The sequence below is a fragment of the Aythya marila genome (genome assembly GCF_965140915.1).
Source record: "Aythya marila genome assembly, chromosome: 3".
Classification (NCBI taxonomy): Eukaryota; Metazoa; Chordata; class Aves; order Anseriformes; family Anatidae; genus Aythya; species Aythya marila.
In genome coordinates, this window is record NC_139044.1 from 70,180,736 (window position 1) to 70,196,785 (window position 16,050).

Consider the following 16,050-nt stretch of genomic DNA (forward strand, 5'->3'; position numbering starts at 1 on the left):
GTTCCTACCTTTACTAATTAAATTACTCAAGAAAAAAAAAAAAAAAGAAAAAAAAAAAAAGAAAAAAAAAGGTTAAAATCCTCCTTCCCCTTAGAATTCCAACTTCAGTAAAAAAAATTGAAGCCACACCTTGAGTGCACTTAAGAATATTTAAGTCCCTCTCTTGCTACCACTGAAACAGACCAAAAATTAAAAATCAGAAAGGAAATTAGCTTGCAGAAGCAAGTCAGGGAAAGGTGATGTTTTTGAGAGAAAGAATTGCGGAAGAAAGCATTCTAAAAATTTATTGCAAGACAATTCTCATTCAGAGTGCAACAACATAAGAAAATAATTTTTGTAAGAGGGAAATGAAAGCTGAACAGCTCATGGTATATTTTAACTACATGCTTGTAGTAAACACCAGATTAGTGACATCACCTCATCTCCAGGTTTGAAATAAGACACACTTATTCCACATTCCATGACAACACCAGAGACATCTCGACCGAGTGTTAGTGGAAATTCATTTTCTGTGCTTTTGATTTTCAGGGGATCCCGCTTCATATTTAATGCTGTTGCACCATAACCACCTAAAAAACATGAAATTAATTCATTAATTGGACAACTCATTTTAGAAGGCATAGTATGTACATAATATGCCTCATTTTCAGTAAACTCTGTATTTCTTTTATGATTTAAGCATGTACAAAATATTCAGTATTTTTACAGATTTTACTAATAAAGAGTAAACCTCAATTAAGGCCTATTTGCACTCCCCCCATGAAGAGTACACAGTACATGCTAGAACACAAATCGCCACATAACAATTTAATACTGTTGTCATGATTTAATCACTCCAAACAAAATGGCTTTTTGTTATAAAAAATATTTAATACACAGTAACAGTCAGAAATTCTAAAAATTCTGCTGGACATGCTCCATTTTCCAACAACATCATGCAGCTAGGAATCCAAAAGAACTCCAAACTTTCAATTCACCTTTTCAAGTAGAGTACTGTAAACAAAGCAACATAAACACCATTGCAAAAATTAAGGAACATATATTAAGATGAGTAATCTTAACTTCTATTGAGCATGCAATAGCTAAATGCTGTGGTGTCCAGAAACTACACATCCAATAACAATTCCCAGCCTCAAAACAATAAAAATAAGAATAAATCTGCATTTGGGCATGTATGTCCTTTCAAGTTATTTGGAAAAGTCTGCCTATGTGACCTATTGTGCTAGAAAGTGTTTTAATACTGAAATGAAACGGGTTCAAAAGCTGACACCTGTGAAGCAGGATGAAAATGTAGTTACTTCCTAATAACTTAAATTGAACTCAAAATACCAGTTGCATCCCAGTAGCTCACGTGGGTGACAAGTGCAATCCTCAGATAGCAAATGTCACATAATGAAAGTCAATATTATATGTGAGGATGTCTTAAAATTCATTTGTTAAAGACCCAAAACACACATAACAGCTCTGCCAGCGGGCTTTTTGCAGGTGCTGCTGAATCTAACAGACAGGATCCCTTCTCAGCATGAAGCACAAGGCCTTCCTCACTGCAGCCTTCCTGCAATTTGAAGCCTGAAACTGAGGAAAAATCAGATGAAACGTGTCAAGTACGGAGTCACCCAAAGCTATGGGCTTCCTGGGTCAGCTCATGGTGCCAGCTGGGGATGACGGGAGAAGGCAACGTGCAGCATGGCTCGGGGCAGCTCACCCACACTGAGGTGCTTTTGACCTTCAGCCTCCCTGACCCCAAAGAGAGGGGAATTTGGGAGCCTCCCAGGGGAGGCCACCCCTTGCTAACACCCCTGTGGCAGGGCAGAGGGCCAGGAGCCGAGCGGGAGCTGCCCGGGGCGACACGCGAGGATTTCACCTCACGGCCCCACCGAAGCCGCCCCGGGGGGCCCCGTCCCCGTCACTTACTTCTCATGCTAAGGTCTATGGGGTTGAGGCTGGCGGCGTGCACCCGGACAACCACCTCGTTGGGGAACTGGATGGCGGGGAGGGCCATCTCCCTGCTGAAGCGCAGCACCTCGTTGCGGCCGTAGCGGTCGATCACCCAGGAGGGCATGGCGGAGCGCGCCCGCGGAGAGCCGCCGAAGCAGCGCACCGGCACCCGCACCAGCACCAGCAGGGCCGGCAGCCGCCCCATCCTCCCCGGGGTCCCGATCCCAATCCCGATCCCGATCCCGGTCCCAATCCCGGTCCCGGTGCCGGCCCCGCCGCCCTCCTCCCTCGCCCCGCAGCCCAATGCGCGGCCGGCGCCTCGCTGCCGCCGCCAATGGCGCCGCTGGGGGCTGCCACAAGATGGCGGCGCCCAGGCGCTGAGGAGAAGAAGGAGGAGGAGTGGTGGTGGTGGTCACAGGGAAGCAATGCTGCGAGCTTCCCTCCGCCAGGTGAGCGGCCCAGGGCCAGGGAGGTCGTGGTGGTAATATTATTATTAATAATAATGGTGGTGGTGGTGGTTGGGAGGTGTTTTAGCACACGCGCAGCGTGCCGCTGAAAAGGGCGAATATCCTTCCAGGTTTCGGCAGCGCTGAAGGAAGGACAGGTCACTCCGACGGAGCTGTGCCACAAGTGCCTGGCTCTCATCAAAAGCACCAAGCTGCTTAACGCCTACATTACCGTCGTTGAAGAAACCGCCCTGAAGCAGGCTGAGGAATCAGAGGAAAGATACCGAAGAGGTACGTTGGCTTGCTTGCAGCTGATAGCAATCCTTAAAAAACTCTTGTGGAGGAGCTTACCGTGGTAGATAAAGTGATTTTTCTTTCCGACACAGGTGTTTGTGCAGCTCGTTTGACTGTTAGGGGATGGGGTTTGCAGCTGGGGTTTCTGTGGGTGTTTGTGGGGGGTGCATGCTTTGGCACCCAGCAGCGTGTTCAGTTCAAAAACCAAAAGCAAGACTTGCTCCAAAACAGGCACCTTATTTCAAAGGCAGGTGTTGCAGGTTATATATGCTCTGTAGTTATCAGACAGCACTGTCACTGGTTGCATTTATTTTCAGAAGTTTGGTTTAGATTGGTAGCCAGTGATTACAATGAGCAGGCACGTGCAGTGGCCTTCTTCTTGTAGGCCTGCTGTAGGTGCAGTCCTTTTGTAGGACACCAAAGTACACAAACATCCACCTAAGCCTGGCAGGTTTTAAATTTAAAAAAGCAAATGAAAGGAAAGCAGCTTTAATTTCAGTTGTTGAGTAAAAAGAACAGCGTTAAATCCTGTTATCTGCAGCGTTTAGAGGCAGAGGTGCCACCCTGACCATCCTCATTTTCCTTTGTGTTTCCTGAAAGATAGAAAAGGGAACTTTTCACCTAATAGGGTATTTTTTTTTTTTCTTTTTTTTTTTTTTTGTTTCTTTCCCTTCCTGACTGACACTTTTTATCCCCTGACAGCTTAAGAAAATTGCCAGCCAGGAAGTTTAGCTTCCTAGTATCTTTTTTTTTTCCTGCACGGTGGATAATTAATCACTTAGGGAAAGCTTTCTCTGCTTCAGGATTATTATTATTATTAGTTTTGGTTAAATCTACTGTGTATGTCAGGTAGGCAGAACTTTTGGCCACCTGCCTAGGGAGGAAGTAGATTTAGACAGCACCTAAGGCTGAAATAAGCATTGTGTGGTCACTTTTGAAGAAGTAAACATTTAAACATTCCTTTGAGCTAGCTATCCTATCCAAAAGCAGCTGCCTGCAGGCATAGAGACATTTGCAGAGCTGTGTTCTGCAGGTATGGGTCTGGTCTGGGCAGGCGTAATTCTTAATAGTAGTTTTAGATGATGGGTCTTGAAAACGTAATAGACAACCATCAGATGTTAAGTGGATAACATTATTCCAAAAAGCACCAGGAGTGACACGTAAAATAAATTGTAAGTGATGAGAAGACTGTGTATGTAGCACATTGATTTAATCTCTGCTTTCTTTGCATTAATTCCTAATGCAGGTCAGCCACTTGGTGTTTTAGATGGAATTCCTATTGCAGTAAAGGACAACTTTAATACAGCTGGCATTGAGACAACATGTGCATCAAACATGCTAAAAGGTACAGTAGAGCTTTTAAAGTAAAATTGGATCTTATTTCAGAGCTCTTCTCCCTACAGGTTTAATACTCTTCCAGAGATCTAAATATTTTCAAAAAAAAAAAGAAAAAAAGAAAAGAAAAAGCAGAATTGATTTCAGAAAATGTGTTTATCTGATTTCTTCTGCCAAGATCATCTAGTATTAGATATACCTTTTTTCTTGTGTATTATGTCCTTTCATATTGTTCCATTGCTTTTAACAATGCAATGTTTATTCTAGGTCTTATATTAAAATGGAATTATTCCATAGCTCACGCTTTTTCATGTTGCTTTTAGATTTACAGAAGAGCAGTCAGTACTTTTTGCTGCTATTGTGTCTAGCAAAATGCAGACAATTTATTTGTTCTGTTTATAATTGTTGACTTACATAGTGTTTTCATATTGCTGAAGGAACAGTAGATAGTAATGTGTTTTTGTCTCTACATTCCTGACTTATAAACATGTTCTGTAAGACCTAAATTTTTTGAAATTTCCTAAGCTTATTGTTTCTTTTAGCACTCCATCAAAACTTTCAAGGCATTCTAATGTTTCCACAGTAAAAGGAAAAGTAGAAAACATTTCTTATATCAGCTTTATTCTGCACGAAGTAAAACTGGCAAGTTTTGAGGAAGATAGGATTAGTTCAAGAAATCAGAAGTCTATTACACTTTTTCAAGCAGAAGAAACAAAACATGACGTTGCCATTTAAATAAAGTGTTATTACCTGAGGTGCTTTTCCTTATGCATATTCTTAGGCCCTTCGTGGCTGATTGTAGTATTGTGGCTGAGAGTATCAGGAGTGGTGATGTCCTTGTCCCATTTGAGTGTGGGGGTGGAGAAATCCCTGTCACTATTAACAAAAGGAATTGGTTGCTACGCAGGATTTCATGTACGTGACACAGTTCTCATAGTAGTTTATATAAGGTCAAAGTGCTTAAGGGTACACATTCGTTCACAGGATAGTCAGTTAGCATTTCAGCTTGTGGCTAACCATATGCACCTATATCTCATGATAATGGGAATATTTCGAGATAAATTAGCACTCATCTGTAAAGAGGTATTTCTCATTTCTCCTCCTTTTAGACAGCTCCTGCAAATTGCCTGAATGCAGTAATTCAGCCAACCTTGTGGTAACTCATTTGTGTAAAGTCTTAGCTCCACAATGTAAAAATGTATAATCCAGAATTACTGGATGATAAATTGCGGAGGGGAAAAAAAAAAAAGACACTGGAGACAAAACAGTAGTTGGTTTATTTTGAGATTATTTTAAATTTTGAGAATTACTGATATTGCCTTGAAGCAAAATTTGGGCACTGCCTTGATAGTTCTTATACATTAATAATGGCAAGGTTGAAGTGTTCAGAGGAGTAGCTATTTTTAAAAATCAACCATATATCACTAATCACTCCCTTAACTGTTCTGATTGTTTTCAGGTTATATTCCTCCTTACAATGCTACAGTCGTTCAGAAATTACAGGATCAGGGAGCTGTGCTTTTAGGAAAAACAAACCTAGATGAATTTGCAATGGGGTGAGTGTTGTTTATTATTTTCAACATGTGGTTTCACCTCATCTGCTCTGATCTATCTGTAATCCTTAAACTTCTCTTTGTATCAGGTTAGAAAATGCTGAGTGCTTATCTGCAAAGAGTGTTTAGAGTTCCACGAATTTCTCAAACGTTGCATGAACTTTTATACTGTTGGGTAAATGATACGAATGTCAATTTTTATGAATGTAATGTTCAATTATGGCTGTGCTTGAGAGGGAGGAAGTGGCACAGCCTTAGCAGAAGGCCACAGACAAGTAGACTTCAGATTCAGAAGTGTGTTGTTAGAATTGGTTACTACACCTGTTATTTGTTGCCTTTTCTCTTTCTTTACTGGTGGTTTCTGTCCTTAGCTAATTATCGTCACGCCCATGATGGCAGTTACTGCCTGTATCAGTGTTGGAGTAGCATTGTATGAGTACTCCCTGATTTGCTGTGAACAGGATAAATTAGAGCAACACTTTAATTTGCCTATGCTAAAGCCAAAGAGGTATATTTGATTGGGTGAAAATACTTTGCTTGAATCATTCTGGGTAAAGTCAGAGACATGCCTCAGAGGAAGGGCAGGAAAAAACCTCATCATGCAGTGTTACAAGTAGTCTGAGCTCATTAAAGCCCCGGATTCTGCTAAAACGGATTTTCTCACCCCAGGCCTCATCTCTGGACTGTGTGTTTGCTTGTTCTGTTATGCTAGCACCAAAGTGGCTGCGCCATGAAGCTTGATCAGGGAGCTGATCCAGCTTAGAAGTAATGTCTCAATTAGGTTAATTTTCAACTGTGTGAACTGCCAGCTCTGGTGATTTGGCTAATAACACTGACGCTGTGGAGTCAGGGAACGTGAGGTGGCAGTTGTGAGGAAGGTGGAAAGTCCCTCCCTCCTGGTGGCAGCCCACGCTTAGGTTACCTCAGGCTGGCTGAAACCAGATTCTGAGGAGCCAGGCTAGCACTCCCAACCAAGGGACTGTGGTCTCAGGAGAAGGCTATAAAGTAATAGTGTTATTTACAGAGGAGTGCTTGTTTCTGCCATTGTAGAGCTTTGCCCCTCACCTCTAACGGGGTGGTTTCCCACATCACTGTGGTCATCCTTTGCCGTTTCCAAATGCAGGCCTGGGAAACCAGAAGGCCTGTGTTTTGTAGCAGATCTACAGATTTACTATTATGTACTGTAATTCAGTTTTATTTTTTTAGTGATTACATTCTTTCCAGTGGCATTAGCAGAGGTTAGAAAGAAGAACAACTGAGGTTCTGTGGCAGAAAAGGATGAAGATCCCTTTTTACAGTTTACAACACTGTGGAAGTTGACTGCACGAGGATGTACATACACCAGTCTTTTTGCATTGAGATTGGATTTATTAGGGTGAAGGATGAAGAACTGTGTAAAGAAAAGCTTGGTGAAAGCAATGTGCCATCTGTCACTCCTGTCTGTGTTTGTCCTATCTAACTGTTTCAGATCTGGGAGTACGGATGGGGTATTTGGACCAGTCAGAAATCCATGGAGTTATTCAAGACAGTACAAGGAAAAATCTGCACCAAAATCTGATCCTGAGCATGAAGAGTTCAAATGGGTAATAACAGGAGGGAGCTCGGGAGGCAGCGCGGCTGCTGTATCATCTTTCACGTGTTTTGCGTAAGAGGTTTTTTAGAGTTGTTTTTAATTAAATGTCTTGAAATATGTTGCAAAGCTTTCATTTTGTAATTTTCTAATCATGTAGTGTATAGATCAGGTTTTCAAAAAGATATTGATCTTGTTTGAAATGCAAGCGTTATTTGTACTGGCAGGCAGGAATTTATTTCAACATCCCTGGTTTATTCATGGCATAGCGCGAAGCCAGCATAATTCCCTGTAGGCAAATTGAGGCTTACTCATTTTAAGTGTTATTCAGCATACTGATATGACCACTTTGTACTTCATGAAGTGAAATGATAATGGCAGTAAAGGAGTGACGATTTCATTGTTATTCCCACATACTTTCTTAAAAATAACATGGGGCTTGAGACACATCCTCTGCCTCATTAAGCACATTACACAAACACACACTGAAAACTTAATTGAGCAAATGATGAGATCCCTCAACTTGTAACAGTATAGTAATCTTTCCTCCCCACCTTTGTTTTTATAGCAAAGTATGTAATAATACAGATACCTGAGATTTGGCATCTAAAAGCTTTCGAATCTCTGACTTAACAAAAGACAGCCAGCTACAAGGATACTAAGAAACTTGTCTGCTTTTTTTTTAAAAAAAAAAAAAAAAAAAGTGAGTGGAGTTTTAGTTTATTTAAAATAACAAATAAACAAGCTGTATTTTTTTACAGCAATTATCTGCGTGGAATAGCAGAACGCTATTTAACAAATGAATTGTTTATACCATCTTCTCCATCCTGCTGTTAAAGGAAATCTGTTACTTAAAACTTCACACCTTTCATTTTATACAGTTTTGAGAGCTACATAGCAGAGCACATTTTATAAAGGATGACTTAATTTCTGTGAATTTAACTGGAAGATATTTAAAATGCTCTATAGTTGCTATGTTTTTGTTTACCCATACATATTATATGTATCTATCTTGTTAAATTTTTTTTTTTTTTTAAATCTTGTTAAAAGATTTTTACTCATATTGATTTTTTATTATTATTATTTTTTTAATATACAAACCTGATTTTTGCCTTTCTTTTTGATTATACCTCTCTACATCTCACTACCCTTCACTAGGATGCAGTCTACTCAAAGATTTAATGTTGTTTAAACTGAACTCAGTGCAGCCATCCCTGAGGACTGCTGGTCCTTGTTGTGAGGCAGAATGGCCTGATCCTGAGGTGGCCTAGCATCTTCCTTTATTTTGCTGGGCATGCAACAAAACTTCCATTTTGCACTGCTCAGCATTTTGTCAGATCAGGGCGATTCTTTGTCCAGCTATTTTATTGCCTGAAACCTATTGTATATCCACTCTATTGATTTCTTTCAAGCAGCAGAAATGCTGCCAGTCTCTCTTTTCAGTTTTAGATTTGGATATACAGAAATGCTACAGAAAGAAGGATTTCTTTTTGTATCAGTATAAAAGCTTAAAAAAACCCACTTCATCAAAGTTCAACCAAAGTGGATTTGGTTCAGCCATCTCAGAAATGGATACCTGTAGGAAAAGTCTCATACCAACCTTAGTAAAAATTCTCTCTCCTTCCTGACTTTTATTTTGGCTAAGCTTTTGGTAAAAGCAGGCTTATTTTTAAAATGGTGTTTGAGTTTAAAGTCATTAAAAACAGAAAAATAATTTTCATTTCAACATGACTTCCCAATTCCATTACAATTTTTGAAATAAAAATTTTCAGTTTAGGACAAGGTCTGTGAAAGAGCAATAAAAAGACAACCTTAAAAAAAGAGCTGAAGTTCAATTTTAGAACACAGCGACTCTAAACTGGGCATTCTGATGCTATTTTTTGTAGGCTTGGAAACAGGAAAAGCATCCTAGACCTTGGAAAGCATGCCTTGTTATTGGGGGTAAAAAGCATACTGTGTCACTGCATCCTCGTATGCTGCAATGTGCTACTTCATAGTGTGTGAACACAAATATCTGGAAATTGTAGGCTACAACATGAGACATATCATTCAGAGACCACAGAATTGGAACAGACCAACAGAGAAGCAGGAAGTAGGTATTTAGGGCCTTACTCAGAGCGCCTAAATTCCACATATTTACCTGTTTGTAGAGAGGACTGAGCTTTCCTGATGGCCAATTCAGAGGACCTAAGAAAAATACTGATGAAAAGTAGTGGACAAATGGAGCTGACTAAAACATGCTTTTTGTGGTTATGACTTTTAATCTGGGAAGAGCTCACACATTTTTAAATCCATATAAAAGACATGAATATTTATTTTTTTGGAAATGTTCCGAATCATTTTACTAATGGTAATCCTTTTGAAACCATAGAGCTTTAGGGTCAGACACAGGAGGATCTACCAGAAACCCTGCTGCTCACTGTGGTGTAGTAGGTTTAAAGCCAACATATGGACTGATATCTCGCCATGGTCTCATTCCTCTAGTGAACTCCATGGATGTGCCAGGAATCTTAACCAGATGTGTGGATGATGCTGCAGTTGTATTAGGTATTACTGTTACCCATGTCTTTGTATACATGTCTTTGTTCAAAAGCAAACTGCATTCCAGCTACACAGTGTACGTTCTCTTGTTTTTCATGTCATATTTCAGGCACACTTGCTGGACACGATCCTAAAGACTCTACCACAATTCAGGATGTCTTCCAGCCATTTGAGCTGCCCAACATGCCTGATGTCAGCAAGCTGTGTATAGGGATTCCTAAGGTAACACTTAAATCCTGTCAACGGTTGTGGATTGGAACAGCAAATAGCACTTCTAAAACATAATCTTTGTGTCTTGACCATCACCTCACAGTGTCTCATGATATAAAATAGTGAAGATAGTATGAGAAATTCCAGAAAAAGAGCATCATGTGCTCTGTTGCCTGTGTAGGTAATTCAGTGAGCGTGTGCTAGTGCTTCATCTAAAATATTCTGTCATTGTTGTGGGAAACACTGTCAGGAAGTTCCAGGGAAAACAGGGAACTTAATTTCTTGCTTCTCTCTGTGGCACTTCCTTCAGTCGCTTCTGTAGCCTCCCACAGGTTGCTCTTGGTGACTTCCCATACAGTGAGGTTAGCATTGGTTTGTGTGGTGTTTTTGAATCCTTGTCTATGTGGCGATGTGTTAAAACATAATATTTTTTTGAACATTTGAATGGCACAAAGAGCCATGATTCACAGCGCTCCAGTAGGTGTTGAAGGAAAACTTTATTGTAGCCATTAATGTTTTTATCAAAATGAAAGATTGACATGGTAAAAAGATGCCTACTGACCAGTTAATTAATGAGAATCTCTGAAAGGCAAACAGTGTATCTTTAGAAAACTAGTTAGCTGCATACTGTTTTGATTTTGGCAAATCTAAAATAGTGGCATGGATAAATTATTTATATCTCTTGGACAGTTGTCTTCTGTTGCTACAGATTATCCTAAACAGGTACATGCGTATTTTAACATGAGTTGTAGCTATTCAGAGATCAGACAGTACTTTAACCCACATATTGAGAGTTAGAACTAATGCTGATATCTTCAAAAGTAGAGAATTTTAATAATGCCTTTAACTTAGCTCTTAAAACAGGAGTGTAGCTTATCTAAGGCTTATCCTAACCTTGTGATTGTAGTTCTTTGGTGGGTTGTTTTGTTTGACTGAGGCATGCTAATTGCAACTGATGTACTGCAGTCATAGCATAGGTAGTTAAGCTATATCGTCCCTGCTTAGTAGCCACAGTATTAGGGTTTAGACTCAAAGAGTTTCTACCCATGAACTGCAAGGCAGTACAGAATGGTCTCTGCCCAGTTATCCACTTAGTCGTCTACTAACAATCTCCTCCAGAAAAGAACTGCAATTCTGTTATGGAATGAGTTATACAAAAGTCTATAATAAGCATTCAAAACCTTATAGTGCTGAGCAAATAGTTTAAAAGTATTTTTAGCAAAAATAATATTGTGTTGGTTGTCAGTAAAAGTAAACTGGTATATAAAATCACTCACCCTAATTCTTGTTTTTCTCTAAGGAGTACAACGCACCAGGGCTTTCTAGTGAAATTCTGGCTGTTTGGTCAAAAGCTGCTGACCTCTTTAAGAATGCAGGTGCTAAAGTAATTGAAGTGAGTTTACCACACACTCCTTACTCAATTGTCTGCTATCATGTGCTGTGCACAGCAGAAGTGGCATCAAATATGGCCAGGTTTGATGGACTGGAATATGGTAAGGCCTTTGAATTTTTTGTTGTTGTTGTTCTCAGACGATAAAAACCTTGCTGGATGGCATTTAAAAGTATAGCTTTGATAGATACGCATTTCATGGTTGAATGTCTGGTGATGTTTCTTTGGGTCGGAATAGAATAAAAACCCTGTGCAAATAAAAGCTGGAGTAAATGCATAAATACTTTATTTCATTTGTAGGCACATGAGAATCTGGGGGTAAAATCTTTTTTAATATCTCCATAATAAAATAGAAAGATGCTTTTATGGTTTTACAGAACAGCAGCATGTCAGATTGCAGTAGTGGCTTATTGTATTATTAAGCGTATCACTATTTTATGTTGCTAAATCTTAAGGATCACAAATCTTAATTTCTAAATTGCTTTTTCTTTACAGGACATCGTTCTGATGTGAACGAGTCCACAGAAAGTATGTATGCTGCAACACGACGAGAAGGCTTTAATGATGTTGTAAGAGGAAGAATTCTATCAGGAAACTACTTCCTCTTGAAACAGTAAGTGGAACGCATCTTGAAAATCAAATCTATTAAGTTACTTTTTCATGTCTTGATAAGCAATTCATCACCATTTCCTTAACAAATTAATGTCCTCACACTAGTGACTACTTCTAATATAATTACTGCTTTACCTATGTAATACCTAGTGAACTGTTAATAGTGAACAAAAATGCTTTCCCTTAGTTATACCAGTGTGACCCTTCTGAATTAAGTACAACAGCTTTACAGTTTTATTCCCCAACAGATTGTGACCTGTTAGTTAAACTAAGGAAAAATCTATCCCATAGCATGACATTGAAATCATAGTGCAGCCATCGCTGTTGTAGCATTAAAAGTTCTATAGGTGTTAATCTCATTAAAGCTGCACAGAAAAACTGCTGATACATTCTACTGAGATCTTCTAGAGCAAGTCGGGTGATATGGCAATTAAATTAACTATAGCTTTCTGCCTTAGTACACAAGGAAGCGAAGGCACTGGCAGAGGTACTGAATTAATGTTTTTATAGACGATAGGTTTTTATCCAGCTCATGTAGAGAATCTGATCAATTTGATTTTTTTTCCTTCTCAGTTTTCACCCCTCATTTAGCAGTCCTAATTTATGAGAGAAAATAGGAGTCATAGTTAATTTGTTTTGTTACTAACAGAAAAACTGGTCATGTAATTGGTCTCAAAACAAATGCACCACTGAAAGAACTCTGTCAGCAACAGTATTCATCAGAAGTGACTTCTGCTTGCTCTCAGACAGGAATGTTGTCAGTCAGTATGTAACAACCAGCTTTTATGGAATGCTGATATTCTTGCCAAGTGTGTTCCTTCTGGACACAACTGTCCTGATCAACTTTCCTAAGGCTGCTTTAAAATTCATGCAGCTCACTTTTCTTTGTGAAGGAACGTAAGATTGGCTTCCATCAGGATTGAACAAGAGAGTCCTGTTCCTGTTGACAGTAAATTAGATTTGAAGTAATCCAGGCTTCAGAAAGCATTCTTGGTATAAATACTAAAGTACAAACATCTGTGTCTCCTGCAAATGTTGCATTTTACAGATTATTTTTGTCTTGCTTTTGAAATCTGTAAAATAACTAGGTGGTCGTTCATGAAATAATCATTGCTTCTAAAGCTTCTAAACATTGAATCAGAATTAACAGAGTATGTGTTTTGATTTATTGGTGTTTTTTCACTTCTTTCAAACATCCAAAATAGCGTTTCCAATGTTATTAAAGTATTATTTGAGGCCCTTTTTGTTCCTTTTACTGTTTCCTGAAGTTAATAGATAGGATGACCTCAGAAATTACTCTAGAATGGCTAATTTCAATACTGTAACTTCTTAACTAGATTCTGCTGTCTCCTATTCTTTGCAACCATTTTCATTACAGTATTTCAGAAAGTTAAATCTTTAGATTATGCTGACAAATAAGCTTTTGGTCATTTTCAGTTATTCTACTTACATGCATTTCAGTATGTATTGATTTTTCTACTTCCTTACGATAGTTTTTAATATCCCTTCTCCCCCTCCTTTTTTCTGAAGTGTAGCTGCTGGTGTAGATGGTGATTGCTTTTGAAACCAAACTTCTCTGAATTTAAGAATTCCATTGAACATCTACCAGTTTTGCCTGTGAAGTTAAAAGGACAAGAAAACATAAAAGCTAATTATTTTAGTTTCTTTCTGTTTCAGAATTGTATAAAGACAATCTAGAAAGACATAAATCACATATTCACTTAAGGGAAAAAAAAATCAGGGAAAGATAAGGTCTTTGTAATGGTCTGTGAAGAAGTATGCTAGAAATACATACCTGGTTTTCAGTCCGTTCAGAGATCTCAGTAGATGATGGGACTCTTTCAAACACTTTAAGTATCTATCTGGATTGAATCCTAAATGACTAATGCCTATTTTGAAAGCCTGCTTTATTTCTATATTATTTCTAGGCTTTGTGCTGTTCTGCTGTGAAATTCAATGTGCGGTTTGGTTTCAGAAAGGCCATGCAAGTATTCTGATTCTTAGTTGAGCGTTTTTAACTAGGGTTTTGTTTTCCCTTCACCTTTTTTCAACAGAATTTCCATGTCTCTTCCTTCTCTGACAGCTTCGTGGCTATGAGAGCATAAACACTAAACTTCTTAACCTGATGACTAGGACTGTGGTATATCAAAAACTCAAGTATCAGTGTTACCAGGCAGAATAGTGGGCTTGTCTTTTCTATGGTAACTGAGAAAATGTTCAGCATTTTCAGAATTAAAGCATCCTGCTCTCACATCTGTGTTTTTTTTTTTTCTTCTAGAAACTATGAGGATTACTTTGTCAAGGCACAGAAAGTCAGACGTCTCATTGCCAATGACTTTGTGAAAGTTTTTAGAAGCGGTGTTGATATTTTACTCACTCCTACCACTCTGAGCGATGCAGTCCCATATATAGAATTCATCAAAGAAGACAACAGAACACGCAGCACACAAGATGATATCTTAACACAGGCTGCAAATATGGCTGGTGAGTAGGGACAGGAATTCAACTGTTTTCTCCTGTCTAGTCAGTTTTAACGTCTATTCCCTTCAGCTTTTAACCTAATCTGTAGATTTAAGATATCTCACCCCTCTCTTGTATTATCTTCCAAGGATAACCAGGTAGGTATCATTTATTTATAAAGTGCAGATAAGGTGAATTCATTCAGGTTCCAGAGACCAAAATCTTGTTTTGAGGAAAGTTGGTTCTCCTCTGAGAGTATGCTGACTCCTTCAGTTGATCTAATTCATTTTTTGTGACACTCCATAGTTAATTTACTCAAATGATCTTAAGTAGTCTTTTTCTTCTGTGTAACTTGTTCTAGTTCTCTCAGAATTGCTACAAAAATGACTCTTAACTGGATTTTTTTTAATAGTAAATCTTTGTATGCATAACTTCTTTTGTTTCAGGATTGCCGGCCATAAGTGTTCCTACAGCTCTTTCAGAGAGAGGCTTGCCAGTTGGGCTCCAGTTCATTGGGCGTTCATTCCAGGAGAAGCAGCTTCTCACTGTAGCCAAGTGGTTTGAAAAACAAGTAAAATTCCCAATGATCCGGCTAGAAGAAGTGAAAGGGGCATGACCACGGTGTCTTTCAGCATCAGAAATCTGCTTCTTTTTCATAAGATGAGACTTGCTGGTCAGCTAAAGCAAGAAAGCTGTAGGGATGGTCTAAAAATGTACTTCTGCAGGTATCTGCTGCAGAAATAATAACTCAGTTTGAGAAGACCACAAGCAGGATGGAATCATGAGAGCTTATTTCTGTGTAATTAAGGCAAAGTGAATCATTAAGTACACGTCTGTGTTACTAAAAGCCATTTTCTAACTGATATTAAAAACATCAGATTGAAATTATTTATCTTACATCTGTGGAGCTGCCTTTTTTTTCCATCCCCAGAGGGCATGTAAGGTATCTGGCTCATTAAAGAACTAACCTGAACTTTCGTGTGAAAATTGCATGGTTGCCAAAGGGCTTGGCTTCCCTCTGGAACGTGGGCTTTTGTAATGGAAACAACCAGACAGCTGTAATGGAACAAAGTTACCAAGGGTCTGTTTGCCAACAGAATTGTGAGAATCTCATGTAGATGGTTCATTTATTTATTTTTAATAAACAAGAAACAACCCCACCTTTCTTCTAGCGAACTCTTAGCAGATGAAGTAACCTCCAGGTATAGGGATCTTGCAGATGACTCTGGTTACTTCCATCATAAGAGGGATGAATTCCAGATTTCTTTGGAGGAAAGATGCCAACTAGTCCTTGACTAACTGTTTTCTTCTTCACCGCTGTTCTCTGTAATCAGCACTTAATTTCTTAATTAATATTAATTTTCTGGTGTGTAATTCTCCATAAGCGTAATACCAGCTATTCCTTCATGGATGTTTATTCAACACAATAGTTGTTAGAAATAGATTTCCAAATCATAGTATTAGTTACTGGCAGAACTACTAAACTAATAAGTTGTCAATGTTGTAGTTTCTGTTTTTCCAAAGTTGGAAAAATTATGGAGGGTTACATTTATAGATCTGGTAGTGCATCAGATGTGTTTTCAGTCATAGTTTACAGTTTTCACAGAGTGTAGACTGAGGGGGAAAATGACTGTAATGTGCTAACATAAAGAATCTTCTTCAATTACCTCTTGTCTTAGACCATACTGTCACAGCTGGGAA

The 16,050-nt window shown here is 38.8% G+C and overlaps 1 protein-coding gene across 1 annotated transcript; it reads left to right on the plus strand.

Annotated features, from left to right (window-relative positions):
- The first annotated feature begins 1,928 nt into the window (after positions 1-1,928).
- Positions 1,929-15,349, plus strand: QRSL1 (glutaminyl-tRNA amidotransferase subunit QRSL1). The gene is made up of 11 exons (XM_082756635.1): positions 1,929-2,387; positions 2,516-2,675; positions 3,925-4,023; positions 5,473-5,569; positions 7,035-7,211; positions 9,508-9,683; positions 9,787-9,899; positions 11,188-11,380; positions 11,773-11,890; positions 14,168-14,373; positions 14,796-15,349. The coding sequence occupies exons 1-11, from the start codon at positions 2,061-2,063 to the stop codon at positions 14,963-14,965; spliced, it is 1,836 nt and encodes a 611-aa protein (XP_082612761.1). The 5' UTR covers positions 1,929-2,060; the 3' UTR covers positions 14,966-15,349.
- Positions 15,350-16,050: the final 701 nt, after the last annotated feature.

Coding starts and splice junctions, on each gene's coding strand:
- QRSL1 (XM_082756635.1), top strand. CDS start 2,061: ATGGCGGAGCGCGCCCGCGGAGAGCCGCCGAAGCAGCGCACCGGCACC. Junction 5,570..7,034: donor CTAGATGAATTTGCAATGGG/GTGAGTGTTGTT, acceptor TAACTGTTTCAG/ATCTGGGAGTACGGATGGGG. Junction 7,212..9,507: donor TCATCTTTCACGTGTTTTGC/GTAAGAGGTTTT, acceptor TTGAAACCATAG/AGCTTTAGGGTCAGACACAG.